We start from the raw sequence: 24880 nt of genomic DNA on the forward strand, positions 1-24880 counted from the left end.
TAGGAGTGTTGGGTATTGTAGCTTAAGTATTAAACCGCAGTAGCCATTTATTAGTACTCGTTAGGGGATGAAGCAAAAAATTAATTTTTGGCATATACCTGCAGCAATTCATTAGAAAAAAAATACCAACTTTCTTTTAGGTCTTTAAACTGGCTATTTCCACTTTTTCTGAAATTCGGGATATGATGATAACGGTAGGGATTGGAGGGGGTGAGTTTGTAAATTCTTGTATACCCCATATTTCAGCAATATTACATAATAATTTTGGACTTTTCATTTCAGTGATTTCATTTATTATATTTCGTTATACTTCAGTGATTTTTCAATGTTTCTTGTTGCTCATGTAACAAATAAAAGTTGTTTAATGTATCATCTTTCAACTTCAGATTTTCATCTACCTACATATATGTTTAATTGATTATTACAATTAGGTAATATTAAAAATATATATCATAAACTGGAAGCTTCTTGTTTTATAACACTTTTGACTATTTTAGCTTTTGGAATGGATTCGTCGTACCATGCCATGGTTGAATTCCCGCCAGACGGATAATTCACTCGCTGGCGTTCAGAAGAAATTAGAAGAGTACCGTACGTATCGTCGCAAACATAAACCACCACGTGTGGAACAAAAAGCAAAACTGGAGACTAACTTCAACACCCTCCAAACCAAGTTAAGACTGTCAAACAGACCCGCCTACATGCCAACAGAAGGAAAAATGGTTTCGGTAAGTACCAATTAGTGTTATTTCAACTATAAAATAATTTTCGACCAATACAAAGGCCACTTTATTATAACAATAGGTTTGTTCTAGTAAACAGTGAAACTAGTCAGAAACCGTTAGCAAACAGTTGGTCAGTGAGAGAACATAATACAGTCACCAGTGCTATCCCCTCTACTCGCGCTGGTCCACTATTCGCTGATGGTTTCAAACCGTTTGAAACCGATGCTAGAACAAACTTATTATAAACTAAAAGTAAAAAAATTAGGCATGCACATCATAGATTTAATGACATCATAACCCACCGGTACAAACTTGACGGCAAATAAATTCAACAAATTTTTCCTCATATATTAGTTTTTTCGCTAACATCAAGTTTAGCAGGAAAGCGCTGATGGCAACAAGGGAAAAATTGCGTGCGAGCCTTATTGTTTGACTTCGACCATAAGCGTCCGAAAAGGTTTTGCTATATTTTTACATATATGGTTGCTCATTAACTCATTACTTGTATTTTAGGATATTGCTAACGCCTGGAAAGGCCTTGAACATGCCGAAAAATCCTTCGAAGAATGGCTCTTATCTGAAATGATGCGTCTAGAACGTTTGGAACATTTAGCCCAGAAATTCAAACACAAGGCAGATGCGCACGAAGAATGGACCCGCGGAAAAGAAGAAATGCTCCAGAGCCAAGACTTCAGACAATGCCGTCTTAACGAATTGAAGGCGTTGAAGAAGAAGCACGAAGCTTTCGAATCTGACTTAGCTGCCCATCAAGACCGAGTGGAACAGATCGCCGCCATTGCACAGGAATTAAAGTAAGTATTGTGTTAATTGCGTTCTTAGATCTGGTGAAACCTCAGGTGCATTCCATGCATTACATATGATCTAACGCATGGACATAATATTATTCCACTTATATACTATACTAAATTTAAAATCAAGATTCAGTAGAAATAAACAAACCAAAATACGTTAAATGCTACTAGGAGCACTCCCGAATCATAATTTACGATGTATAAACTTTGGAAATCATGATTTGTGATTTACAATGTATATGTGTACATTGTAAATTATGATTCGGGAGTGCTCCTATAGCATTTAACGTGTCTTGGTTTGTTTATTTCTACTGCATCTTGATTGTAAATTTAGTATAGGTTGTTCAGTACGTTTTGCGGTTCGATAGGAAAAACGTAATATTATCATTTGAAATACATACACTATATTATTTAGTATGGTCTCCCTGAACATCAATACACTTGTTCAAACGAGATTCCAATTTACAAGTTCCATTCCCGAAGGGAGAATCTGGAAGGACTGCAAAATACGCTTCCACAGCTCTTATGTACTCATCATTTGATGAAAAACGCTTTCCATGCATAATTTTTTTAAGGTATTCAAACGGAAATGGAAGTCGTTAGGAGCCAAATCTGACTAATACTGTGAATGCTCCAACAATTCGAACGGTAATTTATGGATTTTAGTAATTGGTAAAATGCTCATATGACAATCTACACTGTCCTAATGAAAAAGGTTTTTTTTTTACAAACCGGGTCTTTTTCACGATTTTCTTCCTCGAGCTGGTCTAAAAGATTACAATAGTATCCAAAATTTATTGTATCAGTTCGAAAGTAATCCACAAAAAATTACTCTCACATCTCAAAAACTGATGCTAAACCAACTTGGCCTATTTCTGGATACGAACTCGTTTCGCAGCCGAAAAACAAGGTTCTACCACTCTTTATCCTCTTGTTTTGATTCAGGAGCATGGTGATAGACCAAGTCTCATCCATTGTGGTGAATCGACGCACAAAACCTACTTTATCCTGTCGAAAACGCTCTGTTGCTGAGAAAGGCGCATTCGAATGTGTTTGTGTTCCGTTGTTAGCGAACGGAATTTTTTAATTTCTATGGGGAATATACAGTGCTAGTCAAAAGTCCGTACCCCCCCTCGTATCTTTTGAACGGTTATACCTATAATAGTGAAATTTGGAGGGAGGAAATAGACGGACGTAAGCTTCTTAACTAGTCATGACAAGTGACGTAATTATGACAGATGACTTTACAGCGCCATTGTGACAGATAATTTTAAACGGGACCTTATGGCAAGTGATACCTCGTTTGAAAGGTATTGAAAATGCCTATTCAGTCGTACTAATTTAATTTGATTTTAAGCAAATTTTGATGAATAAATGAAATAAATATAAAATTGTAGTTTCGCATTTAATTAATAAAAATTCAAAATTCCGCATATGATTACTTGTCAAAAAGGTTGACGTTGACGTAAAAACTACTAGAGAATTGAAAAACGTCAACTTTTTTGACAAAAAAACCATAGGCAGACATTTGAATTTTTATTAATTAAATGCGAAACTACAATATTATATTCATTTAATTTATTCACCACAATCAAAATCAACTAAAATCCAAAAAAATTAGTATGACTAAATAGGTATTTTGAAAACCTTTCAAACGAGGTATCACTTGCCATAAGGTAGGTCCCATTTAAAATTATCGGTCACAGTGGCTCTGTAACGTCATCTGTCACTATTGCGTCAACTGTCATGACTAGTTAAGAAGCTTACGTCGGTTTATTTCCTCTCTCCAAATTTCAGTATTATAGGTATAACCGTTCAAAAGATAAGATGGGGGGGGGGGGGGTACAGACTTTTGACTAGCACTGTATAATGAGAAAAGCACTCGACAAATGGAATGGCGGTATTTCTATCGCAGGAAAGAAGATCTCAAATCTCAGATATGCAGATGATACAACATTAATAACTGCAACCGAAGAAGAAATGTCCAGCCTGCTGCAGCTAGTGGAAGCCGAAAGCAATAGATGTGGTCTCAAGATCAATAAACAAAAAACAAAAATTATGATAGTAGATTATTCAAATTCACTTCAGACAACAGGAGCCTTAGACCAGTTTGAAGTGGTTAACGAGTTCAATTATCTAGGATCCTACATCAGTAATACAGGATCTTGCGAAACAGAAATACGTAGAAGAATAGGCATGGCCAAAAACGCTATGAGTCGATTATCGAAAATCTGGAAAGATCGCTCCTTGTCGAAGAACACCAAAATAAGATTAGTATGTGCCTTAATTTTTCCCATATTTAATTACGGATCCGAAACATGGACCATGAAATCGGACGACAGAAAAAGGATTGACGCCTTTGAAATGTAGTGCTGGAGAAGAATGCTTCGGATCTCATGGACGGAACACAGAACAAATCACTCAATCCTCCAAGAGCTTAATATTCATACTCGACTTTCCTCTATTTGCCTCTCCACCGTCTTAAAATTTTTCGGCCATATTGCAAGAAGAAGTGATGATAATCTTGAGAGACTTATAATTTCGGGAAATGTTGAAGGGCGCAGAAGTAGAGGTCGCTCACCTACTCGATGGACGGATCAAGTACAGAAAGTCAGTGGAAAAACATTCTCTGAATCCATGAGAGAAGCTCAGGACAGAAGCCGATGGAAAGAGATAGTTGCTCGTATTATAGGGAATCACGACACTCAGCAATGAGGAAACGACTGAGGAGGAGGTTAGCGAACGCGGCACTCATTGTAAACAGAGCTTTTTGAAACCCAATACTTCAGCCTCAGATATTTCTGTAACTGGCATCAGTCTCGACAGATGAACTTAATAAATTCTCGCTCTCTCTCTCCTATGGTGCTACAGCTCAAGTCGGGCCCTGTCCTCCCCCCGCCTCCAAGTATCTCCTCCAGTTATCCACCTTAAATATCTCTTTAGCATCGGTTCCCACTTCTTCTTCTATCCACCTCTTCCTTGGTCTTCCTACTGGCCAACGTCTCACCATGGTTCCACTAAGCGTTCTACTAGATGTTCTGTCATTGCCTATTCTTATGAGGTGACCTGCCCAGTGCAACATTTGCATTTTTGCATCATTTGCTACAGAGGGTTCTTTGTAATATTGGTGTAACTCGTGGTTGAACCTTATTCTCCGTATACCATTGTCGCAAATAGGTCCCAATATCCTCCTTAATATCTTTGTTTCAGAAGTATTAATAAGGTTTACTGTTTTTTCTGTCATGGTCCATGTTTCTACGCCATATGTTGCTATTGGTCGTATGGTGGTTTTATATATTTTTAACTTTACTTCCCAATGGATGTCTTTGGATTCAAATACCTGCGACAGAGAGAGGTCTGCTTTGATAGCAAGCTTAGTTATCTGTACACCCAGGTACCTATGTGTACTGTTTTACTCCTTTAATGTTAGCGTCGTCTATTGGCAAATTCTGCAAGTTTCATTGATTCCTTGCTTGTATTAGGGCTTTAGTTTTATCTACGTTGAGAACTTAATAAACTATTTGCTTCGAAACGAATCTGCCAAACTCGACAGTATAAGTCGGATTTCTGTTACTTGATGTATTCCAATCAAGTAAAAATCTGCTCATACTTATTTTGTAATTCTCTTGAAGTATCACATGACTTTTTTTTTGTATTTTTGTTCGTTAGTCATGGATTTTCTAATGTAATGTTTTTTTAGTACTCTTGAATACCACGACAGCGTGAGCGTCAATGCAAGATGCCAGCGTATCTGCGACCAATGGGACAGGCTCGGAGCTCTAACCCAACGTCGTCGCCAAGCTTTAGATGAAGCAGAAAGAATCTTGGAGAAGATCGACATCCTCCATCTCGAATTCGCCAAGCGTGCAGCTCCTTTCAACAACTGGTTGGACGGTACTAGAGAAGACTTGGTTGACATCTTCATTGTACACACGGTCGAAGAAATTCAAGGCTTGATTGATGCCCACCATCACTTTAAGGTACGCTAAGAGTTTATAAGTTTAAATCAATTATTATATTTTATATTAAAAGTTATACGAGAAAAAGTTATGATACCTTAAGTTTTTACTATTCCGAAAAAACCGGAGAAACATTTTTTATTATTTTTATTTAAAATTAAACTTAGAAGAAAATAAAGTGAAATTTAAAAACTAATAATAATAGTGGTAAACTATTTTCTTTCTCGAGATACTGTATCTCGACATGCAAATAAGAAGATATTGGAGAATGGAACGTATTCAGACGGTACCTATTGTCCTCTCTACAACTGATGCCATTTCGAAGAATTTCTTAGACATCAAACAGCTGTCTTGGTAAAATTCTCTTTAGAGCTCAATCTTTTATTGTATCAGTGACAATAATAATTGTGAGAGGGTTAGGCATTAGGAATTATTTTGTATTCTCTATATAACATATTATACGGCCTTTAACTAAAAATAAAAGAAATTATCTCATTAAAAAAGAAATGGAGATTATCCTTAAAAGTCAAATGCTTATCAAATCTACACCGATGCTTCCAAAAGTACTAAAGGAACAGCATGTGCAATATACGATCCTCAAACAAATGAGAGTAAGATGTTTAAATTAAACGAAAATAGTAGCATATACTCAGCTGAACTAATAGGCATATTAGAAGCCCTAAAATACTGCCAACATCTTCCAAACAAGAAAATTTATATTTTCTCTGACAGTAAAAGTGCTTTGCAAAAAATTAAGCACCTTCAATCTACATCTAAAATAAATTATATCATCTTAGAAATCTTACAAAAAGTTGAAGAATTAAATAAAGATTTTAAAACAATACATCTAATATGGGTCAAAAGCCATTGTGGAATACTGGGCAATGAAACAGTTGATGTCTTAGCTAAAAGGGCCATACACGAAGGAGAAGGAACAAAATACAAATGTACAACAAATGAAATAAAAACAGTTATTAACAACGTTTGGAAAACAAAATGGGAAGAAGATAATAAAAACAATCAAAAAGACAAACATTACAAAGAAATTCAAGTAACGATTCCCAAAAAACCATGGTGTATAAAGGGGAATCTTTCCAAAAATGCAATAAGAAAAATTTGTTGTTTGAGGTTTAATCACGTACCTGTTCCCAAATTTCTATTTAAAATTCGTTTAAAAACCGATCCATATTGCAATTGTGGAGAAATAGGAGACGCAGAGCATCAAATATTAAATTGCTCTCTAATACAAGCTCAAGTGAAAATCTTTTTGGACAAAATTTATAAGTTGAATGATGTTACACATCCAATTAATTTAAGGTTCTTAATAAATCAATTAATAATCCACAAGTTGTCATTTTATTATGTGAGCATATTAAAAATATTAAACTGAAAATATGAGTAGCTATAGTTAACTATCTGTATTTAGAAGCATATAAATATTGTAAAAAAATGTAAAAACATTGTAATAAGTCTAAAAAAATTAAACATGAACCATTAAGAAGACGAATAACCTCCGAGATGTTGAATCGGGTTTTAGCCTTACCGCAATGAAAAAAAAAAACAAAAAAAAAAAACAAAAAATAACCAAAAAAAAAACAAAAAAAAACAACAAAAAAGGAAAAAAAATATGTAATTGAATATAAAAAATGAATAATATAATGAAAAATAGAAGTAAAAATGTTAATGTATAATAATAAACATAATGATATGATATTATAATTATTAATAGGAAAGGAAAACAAACATAGATTAGTGAAAATTATGTAAAAATGAGCAAAATCGGTTAGATGAGCGAATGGACCCTAAGGTCCGCAGTCATACAAACCCAAGGAAAAAAAATCCTTAAAAGTCTATGATCAAAAAGTATAAAAGAAATTAAGCTACAGTATACAAGTATACAAGGGACGGATATGTAAGGTGGAGAACATGGGAAAGAAACAGAAGAGTCGAATGGAATGACCACATGAGCCGGATGACAATAAATAAAGTAATAAGGACGGCGACCGGCGACTGTATAATTATACTGATCTATGATAAGGGATTTTACCTGTATTTGAACTTTTTACCAATTTATTTCAGAACTACTTCAAACTACAGTCGAACCCGCTTATTGGAATAGCCTTCGTGCCAAGCAAAAATATTTCTATAACCGGGATATTCTAATACCCGATCATTGATGGCTGGTAGAAATAAGTGTACCTACTGAATAGACCTACATAATAATAGTACATACTATGTATGTACCTACATTTACATTATATTTATATGGTTTTAGGTCCTTTTATGTCAATGATACAGCAGTGTAACTTATTTTATTAAAAAGCCAAATTACATTTTCTGTGCATAAATCCATTAATAAGCATGAAATTTGTGCAATATGTAAACATGTATATCGTCGGTATACTGCGAAAACCAGGTAAATGCCGAAATACTGAAACCGAGAAAAAACGTTTTTAAAGTTTAGTGTTTTATTTTGAATTAAGAGGACAACTTGTGTTTGATATTCGGTATTCCAGTGAAAGATGCATATATCAGAAATGATATTCTATCATTAGTTTGAAAAAGTTAAGACACCTAGCTGATTAAACCTAAATTTAAGATGGAGATGCGGTCACTTACCTGGTTTTACTTGTAAATCTAAATTAATCAGTTATCGTTAAAATAACACATTTATAACAAATATAATAAATCAAATATAATATTTTGTAGTTTTGTGATCGGAATATGAGGCTTTAACTAGTTAATAACAATGTTTTTAAGGGATTAGTCGATAATTATAACATTTAACTGGTTTTCCCTGAACATTTTATTCAGAGCTGTTTGTAGTTATATGGATACTATTTACATAAATGATAGGCAGTTTTATAGAAAAAACAAATTTATTTTGAATGTGTTATAGATACAAGAAAATAATATTACTATGCGTATTACTGGTCATATTAGTCACTGAAAGCAGGATCTGCCAAGATACCATTGGCATAGTAAAATACAATGCCACCTGTTATATTCCTCAGGTATCACTCCCATATCAAAATAGCTGTAACAAATCTCTGTTTTTTGCTATGGTAGTTGGCGAACTTCTATCATAAAATTGCTTAAGTTTTTATCGACTAACATAAGCATGCTTATGTTAGTTGATAACTCAGCTTGCTTTTTTCTTATTGACTGCCGTGCAGTATCAATAAGGAAATGAAGCTTGGTGACGCGTCATAATTGAAATGGATTCTGTTTGTCCCTTCTTTTATGAATCTCATCTTTTTATCTTTAACCACATTATTTTTTCACCGTTTTGGTCTTTTGTTCGGTTTTTAATTAGAGTGTGTGACAATTTTTTTAAATCATAAAAGTCGTAGTACCTATTTAAAATCTTTACACTTGTATAGTTCTATACATACTTTTTTATCACTGACCTTTTACCACTAACAGACAAGTAATCTGGCATACCATAGAGAGACCTGATTTCTAGCGGTTTAGATGCTGCTATGTATAGAGTCAACTACCATACAAGAATGTCCCGACTCTAAAATTTTATGTTACGATACTGTCCTCCACAGGTATAAGAAAATACACTTATTTCACTTGCTTGCATATTCTGGGACACATTTTGATAAGTAGTTGAGTATAATGCTTTGTATTTCAGAACTTCCTCTTCTACCGTTAATTTCTGACCAGGCAAAACGGTAAGCTACATTTGGTAATGCGACTTCATTTACACACAAATTGTAGACCCATAATTTTCGGGAAGAATATATGAATTGTTCAGTTAATCTGGAATCTGTAGTATAGCCTGTAGATCGAAGGTGATTGAAACAAAGTTCCGTTGTTGATTAGAGCTTTTCTTATCAGTTCGTTTTTCGAGATTTCATACTTTTGTTTCTGATGCATTAGCCATTTCATAATATGATAGGGCTAATAAATATTATTTATTACAAACTAAACATCGATCTTATTTAGGACAAAAAAGATTAAATTATAGTCGTTAGAAAATATTCTTCGGTATGTAATTTCGCTAGTACCTTTTAGTTTCTTCAGCTGACAATCATTTATATAAAGAAAGTTGATACATTTTCCTTATACTCAAATTTTTGTCCAAATATCTACGCTTCGAACTTTGGCGAATATAATGTGGGACCATGGTTGAAAAAGATTCAATATGAGCCTTCACAATTTTTCGGTTTTCATTGCTTGTTTTATTTGGCAGTATATTCTTGCCTCTTTTGCCCGTATCTGCATAACAACATAGAATATCAATTTTTCTTACAACATCTTGCATTAACGACGTTGATATACAAAGTGTCATACAAAAAAAAATTTCTCACATACCTGTACCTCTTGACCATTCAAAGAAACATAGTCGATACTATCGGTTTTACCAGTCGATATGAATGAGAAATTTTAATATAATATACATGTAAAATGTAAGACATTTATCACCTTTTTACTGAATATGGTATACAGCAGTAGAGATATATTTTTGTCCGGAAAAATAATGTATGTGCGTTTACTTGCTTTTTCATGCAACAGAACTTTAATTTTGTGGAAGTAAGTAGCGATATATTGTTTTACTTGGAAATGAAAAGTTGGTTATATGTAATTTATTTGTTTATCACACAAATTATCTGCTGAATGGTAAGTCGTATCATTTACTGGGTTTTACCTGTATGTAGAGCGTAAAAAGCTGAGAATTTTGGTATACCTAACTCAATATTTTAAAATTTGTCATTTACCTGGTTTTCGCAGTATACCGACGATATATTATCTTATTTAAAATGCATACGCCAAAATTACTTCTCATTTTTTTTGAAAAATCTTTAAGTTATACAAATTAGAAAAAATTACATTGAATTGGCCCTCTAGAAATGTTCTTATAATATTACAAACGGTTAGGACTTACCAAACTGGATGGAATATCCACAACATCGAAAAAATCTTCATATTTTGCCTCATCTTTCGCTTTAATATTGAGTTGGGTGGTTTCATTGTTTTGTTATAAATCTTCAGTATCTTCGAAAACCGATAAATTATCGATAAAAGAAACAACTCTTAAAAATATTCGTCCTTTAATTTGTCGAATTCTGTATTTTGATGAATTGGCACATTGGCAGGCAAAAAACGGATTGTTAAAATATTCAAACTTATGTCTGGTTTATGGACAGGGCGGTTATCAATAAAAGAGAACATTTCTATTCTTGTCTGCCATTGTATTGTCGAAGTCAATAAACCATTAACCAATAAAATTTATAACTGCAACGAGGTAGGTCGCAATATAAATTTTTACAAGTCTTGTGAGACAAGTAAAAGAGGTATTTCATGGCCTGTTGTATTTCGTAAAAGGGTCCAACTGGTGCGTAATAAAATATTTATTATCTGAAAAATATAATAACCCAGACATAATTTTAATTTTTTTGGAAAATATGAATAAAAAATTGTTCGTCCACTTGAATAATATTCGATTAAGCGATATTAGTTAATTAAAACGTATTCCTATAAGCGGATAAATTTCTTATAAGCGGGTTCGACCGTACTAAAATCAAAATAAATGTTACCTATTTACATAAGATATTTAATAATGATAATGATATAGAAGCTAAATTAAATAGATACAACATCTCTTAAAATGATTAAAGATAGAAAAAAATGATAGGTTTAATGGTTCCTGTTACTAATTATAGTAAAATTTCGTTTGTAGGCAACACTAGGAGAGGCCGACAAAGAATACCAAAGCATTGTAGGACTTGTTAGAGAAGTAGAATCTATTGTTAAGCAACATCAAGTACCTGGTGGACTAGAAAATCCCTACACGACATTGACAGCTCACGTAAGTATTTTGATAGCTCATTTGATCCTCATACCAAATCATCCATTAAATATCCATCAGGTATCAATCAAGCACCGCATCCATCCTACAAGAAATTTAGATACATCTAGTGATTTTTAGATCCTGCATGTGTATTGGTTTTGTAGATACACCTACTTAAAAAATACTAAATCTATTATAACCAATGAGAACAAACCATACTTAAGCAGTGACCAAATGTCTCATGTTCTGAAAATTTGACCTATGCATGTTTTTACTTTCTAGTTTAGTAGATTTCATAGATTACTAAAGCTTAAATAGATGAGAAAAATTATCTTCATTTCTTGTAGATTCTTTCATTTCTTTCAGTCATTTCATGAGTTTTCTTGTAGTTACCTTCGTAGATTATTAATATGCGTTTCTTTTTCAATCTTTTGTGCTAAATAAGGAAGGATTTGGTTGTGACTTAGAGGTAAAATGTCGGTTTTATAAGACCAAAATCGAACAAATACTTATTTTTCCATTTATTTTTTAGGATTTGACCAGAAAATGGGGAGAAGTTAGGCAGTTGGTGCCTCAGAGAGATGCCACACTCCAAGCCGAACTTAGGAAACAACAGAGTATCCTTTTTAAAGAATTTATAGGTTTTTGCGTTAAATACAATAATCATGATAAAAAGAGAAGTTAATACAATACGCATGCGCCTTAGCGCAAAATCCATTATGTGCAGTAAAGTATTGAGATTGCATTTTTATTTATACATTTTTTGTTTCACAGTATTACGTGGAGTGTTCTATTAGAGTTTATACTTTTATTACACATATCGATAATTTCTGTAATGAATCAGAGGATAAGTTTAGAAGATGAGCAGGGTTTTCGTACTGGAAGATCTTGTACAGATGCAATATTCGTCATAAAGCGAGAAATACTGAGAAATCACTAGAGTATAATAGACCTATGTCTGATTGACTTGAAGAAAGCATCTGACAGAGCAAGACTCAAAGATGTAATCCATCCTGTGTATAATAGAGAAATCCCCCTAGATATCTTAAAAACTATTGAAAACATCTACCAAAGCAACAAAATGGAAGTCAGAATAGATGGACAACTTATAGAACCTATAGACATAAGCAGCGGATTAAGATAGGAAGACTTATTGAGTCCTATGCTCTTCAATTTAATCATGGATGAAATCATCAAAAGCATCAACAAAGGAAGAGCTGATATTGATAGCCCAAGATGAAGAAGATAGTCTTCAAAGATTAGTCCACAGATTTAACATAAGAGAAAAATAATTCAATATGACAATTTCATTTCAGAAAACTAAAACAATAGTAACCAGTAAAGGCCAAGAACCAATCAGATGTAAAATAGAAATTGATGATACCATACACGACTGAAGGAAGCGCTAAAATCGGCAACATCGCTTATGACAATGAGTTACATTGCCAATGTAGAATCGACGAATGACTAAATAAATCGACGCGACTCGTGTGTGGGAAGCGGGGAAGCAGTGTTGCCATGTATTGGGTGTGCTCCCATTTCTAATTTAAAAGGAAACACACGGTGTCAATATTAAATAAGTAATTAAAATACCTTAGAATTACATTGTCAAGCTACGGAGACCTGGACAAAGAAGTACAAAGAGCAAATAGACGGACAGAATGTCTTAATAATAAGAAGTGTAAGACTAATAATAACATATCCATCACAAACAAGACCCGATACAGCTACAACACAAACACTACTTTAAACGGCAGAGATGAGAGTACTGATAAGAATTATAGGAAAGGCGCTGAGAGATCGAAAGAGGAGTGAAGACATTAGAAGATAGTATAACGTACAGTGTACAAACAAGTGGACACTAAATAGAAAAAAGAATGGCATAACCGCAAAAGCAGAATGGGAGAGACACGTGTGGTTAAAATAGCAATAGATAAATCACCAATCGATAGAAGAAGTATCGGCCGACCGCGCATAAGATGGAGTGACAACCTTCCATAGAGGTATCAATCCGCCAATGAACAAGCAGAATTGCTTACAAAGAGGAAGAAGGAGAATAGTAATTTCTCAAATTATGGATAATACCATATCATCAAGACACAGCAGTACTTGCCTTAGAATTAGACTAGAATCTCTTACCGTTGAGCCGTTTTATTAACTTTGACTGTTTCAATCGCTCACTTGTGAACATCCACGTGAGCGTGGACTTGTGCGTTATCCTGATAAAAAGCATGTTATATTTACGAATATGTTCCTGTTTGTGTCGTTTCTTATGTTGTGGCTAAATTGTTGCAGCAAATTGACATATTAACTGCCATTCATTGTTTTCTACTTTTACCGATACTGGAGAACCTTCCTGTGTCCATTATTTCTATTATTTTTTGTTCACCGACTACGGACGTTTGAAGTGACACTTAAAGAGAGATGTTGGTGAGTGAAAATGGTGTCATGACTTCTGTGGACATTTAAAATTGGACATTGGACAATATTAAAAAAACGAGCCTGTAGTAAGAACAAAAAAATACACTTTCTTCAAATAAACTTTTTTATCCCATGCCTAGATTTTGTGTCATTTTGGACCTACTAAATTTTTTTATTTCTAATAAGAAATCGAACATATTATAACTAATAACTAATTAGGCAACATAAAGAAATTGTCACTGTCATTTTGACAAACCTGCGTCAGATTTTCTCTTATCTGTTCTTTTATCTTTATCGATATCTGTTCAGTGTGGTCCAGTGCAGTCAGGGCCGTCTTAACCCGGGGGTGCAAGGGGTGCGGGGCACCCAGGCGCCAAGTCCAAGGGGCGCAAGCCGAACACTTGCTAAGCTCAAACTTGCTCTTTTTGTCCTTAAAAAACTACAAATAACAAGAACATACAAGTGCACTTTCGGTATTTTTTAAAAAGGCTATTAATGCTACGATATACAAATGAAACCCATTTAGATTATTCCGATAATAATTTCAAAAAGGTGACACGTATAATACACTATTTTGACTAATATTGAATGTCGTATGACGGTATAATCTTTTATAATAGGAAAATATAAATGCTGATTTTCAAAAACCTAATTTTCTTCATTACGTTTGCGACAAGAAAGACGTTCATTACGTTTTTACAAAGACACGAGAAAAGTTGTAGTCACTTTTAATTTCTGTAAAAGAATATGTACTTAGATCTAAAAAAGACTTACTAGAAAGTCATACAGTAGACTCTGCCAATTCAGCAGCAGTTGAACGCGAAAGAAAAAGGTAAACGGCGGGTTTAGAAAGAATTATCGAAATAACATTTTTAGCACGACAAAATTTACCGTTAAGGGGAAAGGCGCAAAATGTCGCCTGCCTAAATGTTCAATGTATTTTAAATGTATGTATTCATTTTTTCGAATCCTGAGAAAAGTGATAAGTATTTTTAAAAAATCTAAAAAAGACCTACTAGAAAGTCATACAGTAGACTCTGCCAATTCAGCAGCAGTTTAACGCGGAAGAAAAAGGTAAACGGCGGATTTAGAAAGAATTATCGAAATAATAACATTTTTAGCACGACAACATTTACCGTTAAGAGGAAAGGCGCAAAATGTCGCCTGTCTAAATGTTCAATGTGTTTTAAATGTATGTATTCATTTTTTCGAATCCTGAGAAAAGTGATAAGTATTTTTAAAAAATTTGAAACATTTGAAAAAATGAAAGATTACGATATTACCGAGGGTCAAAAGTCCCTTAGAATAAATAAAATGTTTCTTTTCAATGAAATATTTGCAATTAAAAATCACACTAAATTTTCTTTTATTTTCACCTCTATAACTTATTAAAATAAACATTATAGAAGTTTTGAGGGAATTTCTGCCCTCAGTATGCAATCTTTCATTCTGCGTTTAAATTTTTCAAAAATATTTATTAGTTTCTCAGGATTCGAAAAAAATTAATACATTTAAAACACATTGAACATTTTGACAGGGGACATGTTGCGCCTATGTCCTTAAGAGGAACCAGTCAAAGGTTGTGTGAATCGGATAACGGTAACTTTTTAAAATTAATAGAATGTATTTCCAATTTTGATACTACGCTATCAGAACACATTGCACGAATTCAAAGTGTTCAGGCCTCGTATTATATTAATACCTCGTATCACGAGAATATTATCTTGGACATAATATTCAAAATTAATTGATAAGTGTAATTGGTGAAAAAATTAAATGCACAATTGTTGATCTTTTAAAACAATCTAAATATTATTCTATTCTTTTTAGATTGCACACTTGATATTTCACACAAGGAACAACTTATGTACTATTGTTGTTAGGTTCGTTTATCTCAATTCGTCAACAAAGCTTGCGGAAGTTAGACAGCATTTTCTAGGTTTTTACCGGTTACTGATACTACCGGACAAGGATTAGCAAATTATTTGTTAGAATTTTTGAAATTATTGAATATTGATTTAGATGACTTACGAGGCCAAGGGTATAATAATTGGGCAAATATGAGAGAAAACATATTGGCCTTTATCGCTAGATTGCGCTAGAAACTAAATTTTCTGAAACTCTTCGTCCACGTCCCCGAAAAAGACATTTCAATAACGAGGCTGCAGATGAGCCTTTTAAGACCCAAAACAAAATTTTAAAGTTAAATTCTATTATTATGTATTGGACGTTGCCGTTACAAAATTAAATGAAAGATTTGAAATGTTGAGGGAACTAATTAAAATTTATCTTTCGTGGAAAATATATCGAGTTGGAGCAACTCTGAAGAAAACTTAAAAAACACAGTGTTTAAATTTACCAAAAAAAACTAGCGCATGGAAATATATCTAATATAGATGGCGAAGATCTATTCCATGAGTTAGAATTGTTACCAATATTTTTTAATAATATAGACACAACTCCACTCGATATTTTAAGTTATATAATATTATATTCTAATAATTTACTCTCCGTTTTCCCAAATCTTTCTATTTAACACTTCCAGTAACAATAGCTGCAGGATAAAGGTCTTTTTCTAAACTTAAATTGATCAAAAATTATCTGCGCTCAACAATGGACCAAGACAGATTAACAAACCTGGCTTTAATAAGTAGAGAAAAGCAAGTAAAAATAGATGTCACCGAAGCAATAAAATTTTTTGCCAACTTAAAAGCTAGAAAAGTTGACTTTGATATACTTTAAAAAGTATGGTAGGTATAGTGTTATAAGATTGATGTTTTTTAATACTAACACCAAGTTTTTTAATATAAAAATAAAGAAAGCAAACATAATTAGTTTTAATTTTAGCGTACCCATAACCTATATAATCTTCTGACAAAAAGGGGCGCAAAGACGAGTCTTGCACCCCGGCGCCGTGTATGGTTAAGACGGCCCTGAGTGCAGTAGTGTATTATTTTAAAAATTCGTTATTGTTGTTTCATAGGAAAGTACTGTTTATTTATACACTCCTGGACAAAAAAAAAACGGGACACCATAAAAATGTGTCATTTTTGATGTTTCGAATCTCCTAAACCTGTTGTCCGATTTTAGTGATTTTTTTAATATGTTATAGCCTTATTCTCTAAGAATATGGATGTAGTAATAGTGTTGCTGAACAGGTAAATGTCATTGTATACCGGGTGTAACAATAATACTGTGTTTTTCCTGAAAGTTCGTAACACCCTGTGGAATATTCTAACATTTAAAAAATATTGAAATTAAACTCAATTGTAGCCTTAGGCTTTCTTAACATTCTGCTTTTTGACTAATTCACTTATGTTGGATAATAAACAAGTTAGGTACTTTGACAACTAGCCATGTTCTTCATCAATACAGGGTGTTTCTAAATAAGTGCGACAAACTTTAAGGGGTAATTCTGGATACTATTAAGAGCATACAGTAGCGCGTCATCAATATAACTTCGGGAGATAATATCATACCTTTTTTCGGTCTGCGAAACTTTGGCAACAGTGGTAATCTTTGACATTATCTAAGATCAATATTTTGACAATTATACTTATAGGCGCGTTAAATGGAAGTAATAGAAAGCAATTTTGTTATTAGTAAATAAATATTTATAAAAATAAACCAAAATGGGTGAAAATTTTATGTTAACGTAGGTATTTGCACTAAATAATAATAATAAATAATCGGGACGACCGAGGCAGCGCATGAAATGGACTGTGTCCATCAACGAAAGCATTTTGCGCTTCTATTATAAGGTGACAAACCTCGGTCAAGAAACGATCGGCTACAGACAACAGCTGTATGCCGAATTTTGCAGGGAGTACCCAGATATTCAAGTATCGGAGCAAAGAGTATCAGATCAATACCGGGTAATCATAAGAAATAATCTTATCCCAGAGACTAGACGCGATGCCATCAAAAGCGAAGTCGAACGGGAGATTAATAACCAAGAGCTAGTTTTAGATCAAGTCCCTAATGAAATCCTTGAGGAGCAGATTCCTGAGATTCCCATACCAGAAACTCAACCTGACAATACACAGCTGGAAAACAACGAGTTGCGCGATAGTCTAGAAAACGAAATGGCTCGTGCCGTACAAGAGTTTAATGGAACAAATCCACTTAGCAGACCACCGCTACCACGAATAAACTCTTGTAAGAAACTAGGTGCGCTGTTACAAATTGTGAACACCGAAGTCCTACCCAATTATATCGTAGAAGCCCACACATTGGAATATCTGCATATGCTAATCTACTGTGCAGCAACAGCAATTGCCAATGTAATGGGCGTTAAGATCAGAACACGACGGGGTACTAATAACGGAAGGACTGGTAACAGAATTGCACCATGGGAAAAAAGACTTCTCGGAAAAATTGAATTACTGCGTAGGGATATTGGTCAAGTCACAGAATATATAAGAGGTGTAACAAGTAGAAAAGTCATTAAGAGAGCTGAAGAAATAATGCGGAGCACTGCAAGACACTCGAGATACGATCCAGAAAATAACACAGCCCAACAGTGTCTGGATACATTAAAACAAAAACTCTCTGTCTATTCAGGACGATTAAGAAGGTATAAAGTTAGTAGCAACCGAAAATGTGACAATGCACTTTTTGAGAACTCTGAGAAGGCGTTTTACCGAAAACTCAATTCCACCGTAGAAAGTGTCGACAAGTCTTACCCAAGCCAAGAAGAAATTCATGAGTTTTGGGGAAATCAACTTTCCACACCAGCTGCTTTTAACAACAATGCTGGCTGGATAGAAGATACGACGCACAACTGTCACCACTACGTCGCTGCTAACTACGAACCATTCACGACTGAAGAAGTCTCAAATGTCATCAAAGAGCTTCATAACTGGAAATCTCCTGGACCAGACGGAGTTCAGAACTTCTGGCTTAAAAAGTTTTGGAGTATTCATGAGTGCTTATCAACATTAATTAATCATGTTATTTCTAATCCGCAGGAATTACCATCATTTCTAACTCAGGGAACTACTTATTTAATACCCAAGGATCAAAATAACACCCAAGATCCATCCAAGTACCGCCCAATTACTTGTCTTCCAACTTTGTATAAATTGGTCACATCCTGTGTAACCCGGCGTATCTACCAACACTGTGCTCTAAACAATATCATAGAGCCTCAACAGAAAGGATGCGCTAAGGGTTCCATGGGCTGCAAAGAACAGCTTATCATCGACTCAGTCATTTCTAACCAGGCATTCACTAAAAAAAGGAATCTTTTTACTGCTTTTATTGACTATAAAAAGGCCTTTGATTCAGTACCGCATGAATGGCTAATAGATATTTTGAAAATATACAAGGTCGATGATAACATAGTGACCTTTTTAAGGCATATAATGAGAGATTGGAAGACTAAAATTCACCTCCAAATACCTGGTGAAAACAATATTGAAACCGAAAATATCGCAATCAACCGGGGCCTGTTTCAAGGAGACTCGTTGAGTCCACTGTGGTTCTGTTTAGCTTTGAACCCCCTTTCCCAGCTATTAAACTCCACAGACTCAGGTTTTAGCATTAAAAGCAATAATACTGTAGTAGCGAAGCTCAATCATCTGTTGTATATGGATGATTTGAAATTAATGGCTTCCACTCGAGAACACCTAGAAGAGATGCTAAAAACTGTAGAAACATTCTCTAATGATATTAGTATGCAGTTCGGTCTAGACAAGTGCCGTGTTTTGAATATAGTCAAAGGAAAGGTACAGCCCGGTGGATTCGATATGCAAAATGGCCAGAACATCGAGGCCATGGGCGATAACGATATGTACAAATATCTTGGAGTAAAGCAGGCGCGGAAAATTGACCATAAGCAAATGAAAACTGAGATAACTACTGAGTTTATAAGAAGGGTTAAACAGCTGCTTCGTTCACAGCTTAACAGTAAAAATTTGTTTAAGGCACTGAACACCTACGCTTGTTCCGCGCTTAGCTATTCATTTGGTATTGTTAAGTGGACAAAAACGGATATAGAAAATCTTCAGCGAAAAGTACGAACACACCTCACAAAGGCACAAAAACACCACCCTAAAAGTGCAGTAGAACGAACGACATTACCCCGGTATTTAGGAGGAAGAGGACTTATGGATATAGGTGAGCAATTAGATAAACAGATTGCTAATTTAAGAACTTATTTTCAGATGCAGGCTGAGACATCTACTCTACACCGCGCAATTTGCGCAGTAGATGACACAACACCGATCAAACTGAGGGAACCAGAAATGCGCATAAACCACCTTACTAAGGATGAAAAACTGCGCACCTGGATGGGTAAACCTCTGCACGGGCGACATCCCAATGAAGTTAGCCAAGACTATGTCGACAATATAGCGTCGAACTATTGGTTGACATCAGGAAAGATGTTCCCTGAAACGGAGGGTTCATTACTGGCCATTCAGGATCAGGTTATACCAACCAGAAATTACCTGAAATATATCGTCAAAGACCCTCAGGTTCAAAACGACAGATGCCGATATGGATGTCAAGCCCAAGAAACCATCCAACATATTACAGGGGGCTGCCAGGCATTTGCTGCAACTGAATATAAGGAACGGCATGACGCAGTGGGAAAAATCCTTCATCAAGAGATAGCTAACAAGTTGGGACTTCTCCAAACGGACCATCTCCCATATTATCAATACGTTCCTGAGAGTATGCTTGAGAATGGCAACTACAAGCTATACTGGGACCGCAGTGTGCTCACAGACCAAACAGTGGCACATAATAGACCAGATCTCGTACTAGTTAATAAATTAACAAGACAAACAACACTAATTGATGTGGCGATACCTAACAACAATAATCTACGTAGTAAATTTACTGAAAAGATCGCCAAGTATAGAGATCTGGAAATTCAAATACGGAGACAGTGGAGAATGCAAAGTACCCAGACGATACCTATTGTTATATCTACTACTGGAGTCATTCCGAAGACCCTCCTCGAAAGCATAAAAAAGCTGGGTCTCAATGAACATCTTTATAAGACCATGCAGAAAGCTGTACTACTTGCGACGGCCAGAAGTGTACGAAAATTTTTGGGAGATACACCTGCATTCCAAGTCACCTAGGGCTCGATAACACGGAAAGAGTCCCACCAGAGCTCAATCCTTTTGATACCGTAGGTATCTGGGATGAGTCAATTTTCCCCTTAGAGGGAGTGTGAGCCGTATGGCTAAATCTGGATAAATAATCATTTCGTTGTGAAGCGAAACAAGAGTCGTCTTATTTTATTTAGTTCATAGAGCGCCAAAGGCACTCTAACTTTATATACTCGCATTAGAATTCGAAATATTTTTATATAAAAGATACTTACCTACCTACATATTATAAGTAAAACTCACAATTAACAAAAATCTATTTTTTCAAATAGGCCAACAACCTCGTTCTATTATACAAAACTATAAATAAACACTACTTTAATATGAAACAACAATAACGAATTCTTAAAATAATACACTACTGCACTGAAGAGATATCGATAAAGATAACAGAACAGATAAGAGAAAATCTGACGCAGGTTTGTCAAAATGACAGTGACAATTTCTCTATGTTGCCTAATTAGTTATTAGGTCTAATATATGTTCGATTTCTTGTTAGAAATAAAAAATTTTAGGTCCAAAATGACACAAAATCTAGGCATGGGATAAAAAAGTTTATTTGAAGAAAGTGTATTTTTTATTATATTGTTCTTCTTAATGGCGGTACGGGCTCGTTTTTTTAATATTGTATTTAATTACAGAGTAATTTCCACATACTAATATATTTCTTAAATTAGGCTCTGTACCGCCATTCTTTATTATATTACGAATATATGTGCCAAATATCTCGAAAAAATATTCAAAATTACAGCCGCAATCTTGGACCGCGTTTGTTGCTACATGTTGATCGCTACTGTAACCTCTTAAAAGTTTTTTTGATCCAGCATAGCCGCAATATAGACAACTGGCTGTAATTGTAAAGTAGTTTAGCTCATCAAATTCCTGCTACTTTTAGGCCTTCATAAACCGTAGCTTCTTCTTTTGAATCTTTCATTGGAAAAGTGAATATCAACAGCAATGATCGTGGTCAGTTGTATGAAACCTTTTAACTAATTTCTGGATTTTATGCTTTCTTATAAAATATCATTGTGTCAGCATTTCAACGCCTGCTGAATTGACTCACTGCTGAGTTTTTTGTTTCAGGTTTGGTTTTTTCTTAAATCCAATTTAGATTTTTTCCTATTCCAATCCTCTTATATCCTTCCTTTTTTTTTCATTTTCTTGTTATGCGTATCAGATATCAATCTTTCGGTTGGCTACGTTTCAGTACTCATTTCAGTTGCATAAGTATTACGGACTTGACTTGTTTTCTACATTATATTCTCAGTCTAACAAATCTATACTCTATAATTTTGTGTTATTGTTCTCTTTTATACTCTACTGAATTCTATAATGCGTTTACTGTCCGAAAAATCAAATGGATGATTTTGGTGTAGGTATTTTAATAGTTTGTTTGTAAAAGACAAGGTTTTTCATGGACTAGTTTGCTTTAATTCCCTGTTAGTGGTCCAATATGCTTACTCATAGAAGTACTTACCTATCTTTAAGTGCAACTATTTTTTTTTTCTAGCAGACTGAGATTGTCACAGAAATTAACAGTTATAAAACTGCACACAATTTTAACATACCTTACAAATTTTCTTATTATTTTCCTTAACTATTCTGAAACACAGATAATGAAATGCTCAGGCGTCAATTCGCCGAGAAGGCTAACGGTGTTGGACCATGGATAGAACGTCAATTGGACGCTGTAACTGCTATCGGTATGGGACTCCACGGTACACTAGAAGATCAATTGCATAGACTTAAGGAATACGAACAGGGTGTATATGCTTACAAACCACACATTGAGGAATTGGAGAAGATCCATCAAGCCGTACAAGAAAGCATGATCTTTGAAAACAGGTGAGGAATATTATTTTATTGTTGAGTTTGTAAATACTTATATTACCACCTTTCATACTTCCGTTACAATTTAAGAGACAATTTTTTGCACTTTCATGTAGATCACCAATATTATAAAAGTATCTGATTGTGTGAAACATTATTTCTGTGTGTTTGACACTTTAGGGTTAAAGTGAGTGTGAGACTGTAGCATTTCCTTACTCCTCATAGAATCGTGATCTCTGTTGGTTGTTTTTAAGATATACTTTTTGTGGGCATTTTTACTTTCGCGACACTTTTATTAATTTAGTATGTTGTATTCTACTAAAGTTGTTTGAAATCTAAAAATATACCACGATCTCTTTCTTCCCAACACTGTTAGAGAAGTATCTTCAAAATGTTAATGTTCAAAAAATTTCCGAATTCAAATTATACAGAGTGAGTTTTATGTATGGGCCTCAATTATCTCGGAAACGGCTTGTATGATTTTATAAATTTTGGTCTGTAAAGATCTTGTAATGATTTGCATTGTTGTCAGATCTTCCATTTTTTGGAAATCTAATGAACTTATTTTCAAGGGAATACCCTGTATATTTTTTGCGTTTTAAAGTCATTAAGAAATAATGATTATTTTTCCTGTACTATTCCCTATACCTAAATGCCATACTTTCGGAGTTATTGGTACATTTATCTAAAAAAAACTTTTTTAACAAATTATAAAAATTAATTTTTTCGGTCTACGCAGATATTATTTTAGATTTTTTTGGTTCGGAACAAAAAAGTATGTTTTAATTTTTTTTCTTTAGTAGATCGTTTTCTAGTTATAAACAATTTAAAACTGAAGAAAATGAAAAATGACGATTTTCAAGGCTCACAAAAAAAAAAGAAAAAATATTTTTTAAATTACAAATTGCCTAAATTAAAGTTTATATCTTATTCTATCGTTTTTTCCAGTTTTAATTTCTTTATATCTCGAAGACGATCAACTGAGATAAATTACTAGAGACCTTTTTTGTTCCGAATTTCGAAGGATCCAAAAAATCTAAAATAATATCTGGCCCGGCCTAAAAAACTGAGTATTATAATTTGTTTAAAAAGAATTGTTTAAAGAAATGTACCAATAACTCCGAAATTACAGTGGAACCTCGATTATCCGTCTCTCCATTAACCGTCACCTCTGTTAACCGTCAGGGTGCGTACATAAGTTGAACTTGAGTACATAAGAAAAAATTTGAGTCATCAATTCATTTTTTTTAGCATTGCGATAAGCCAGACGAAATTCGCTGAAATGTAAAATGCGGTAACAAATGAAGTTATGGCTGAATCAACTGTTTTGTTTTCGTTGCCTAAAGATGACTTACAGCTTACAGGAATGGTTAATTTGTGATGATTACGCAAGCGGCTATCGAAATGGCAAAACAGAGGCTGACGAAACAGGTTCAGAAGCTGACACAAACTTGGAATTTGACGGTGGCGATGTCGATGATGATTTTGCAACTGACAAAGATTTGCCTAAAGACGCTAGAGAAGTTGCATCGCACATGCAACCATTCAAAGAGTGGTATTCTCAACAAGAAGAATTCAATAAAGTAGATTGCATGATCTTACACCGATTAAGAAATTAATTAAGAAAGATGTCAGAATATTTTAAACTAAATTGGACAAGATTAACACGAACACAAATTCCCCTTAAGTATATTATCAAACAAAACATACAAATAAAATTTGAGAGTTGTATTATCAATTTTTAATTTATTTAATGTTCTGTTAACCGTCTTTTCGATTATCCGTCATACCCTTGGTCCGGTACCCTGACGGGTAATCGAGGTTCCACTGTATTGAATTTAGGTATAGGAAACATTACATGAAAAATGGTCAGTATTTCTTAAGCACTTCAAAACGCAAAAATATACAGGGTATTTTATTTGAAATAAGAAATTTCATTAGATGTCCAGAAAAACGGAAGATCTAACAAAAATTTAAATACCACCATAATATCGGCCGCATCAAAGGACCCTTACATACAATAATCTTTATAAATCGTGCAAGCCGTCTTTGAAATAATCGAGGCGTTCCATATATAAAACTGACTGTGTATTTAATCAATATGTTCATATTCTTTAATAACTTTTAGATTTTTTCTTTTTGTTTTGCGTTTATAATTATGGATTTTTCATTCTTCAGAGCATGCTTTTCTGCGATTTTGATGGCTATC

General features: G+C 34.1%; 1 protein-coding gene across 2 annotated transcripts in view; it reads left to right on the top strand.

Annotated features, from left to right (window-relative positions):
• Positions 1–24880, top strand: part of LOC114329203 (alpha-actinin, sarcomeric) — a 377312-nt gene that overhangs the window by 338195 nt on the left and 14237 nt on the right. For both annotated transcript variants that reach the window (XM_028278239.2, XM_028278240.2), the window contains exons 6-11: positions 498–728; positions 1239–1537; positions 5238–5517; positions 11186–11314; positions 11829–11913; positions 22455–22686. In XM_028278239.2, the coding sequence (XP_028134040.1) occupies positions 498–728; positions 1239–1537; positions 5238–5517; positions 11186–11314; positions 11829–11913; positions 22455–22686 (1256 nt within the window). The remainder of the gene's footprint in view (positions 1–497; positions 729–1238; positions 1538–5237; positions 5518–11185; positions 11315–11828; positions 11914–22454; positions 22687–24880) is intronic.

The sequence above is a fragment of the Diabrotica virgifera genome, chromosome 1 (assembly GCF_917563875.1).
Source record: "Diabrotica virgifera virgifera chromosome 1, PGI_DIABVI_V3a".
Lineage (NCBI taxonomy): Eukaryota > Metazoa > Arthropoda > Insecta > Coleoptera > Chrysomelidae > Diabrotica > Diabrotica virgifera.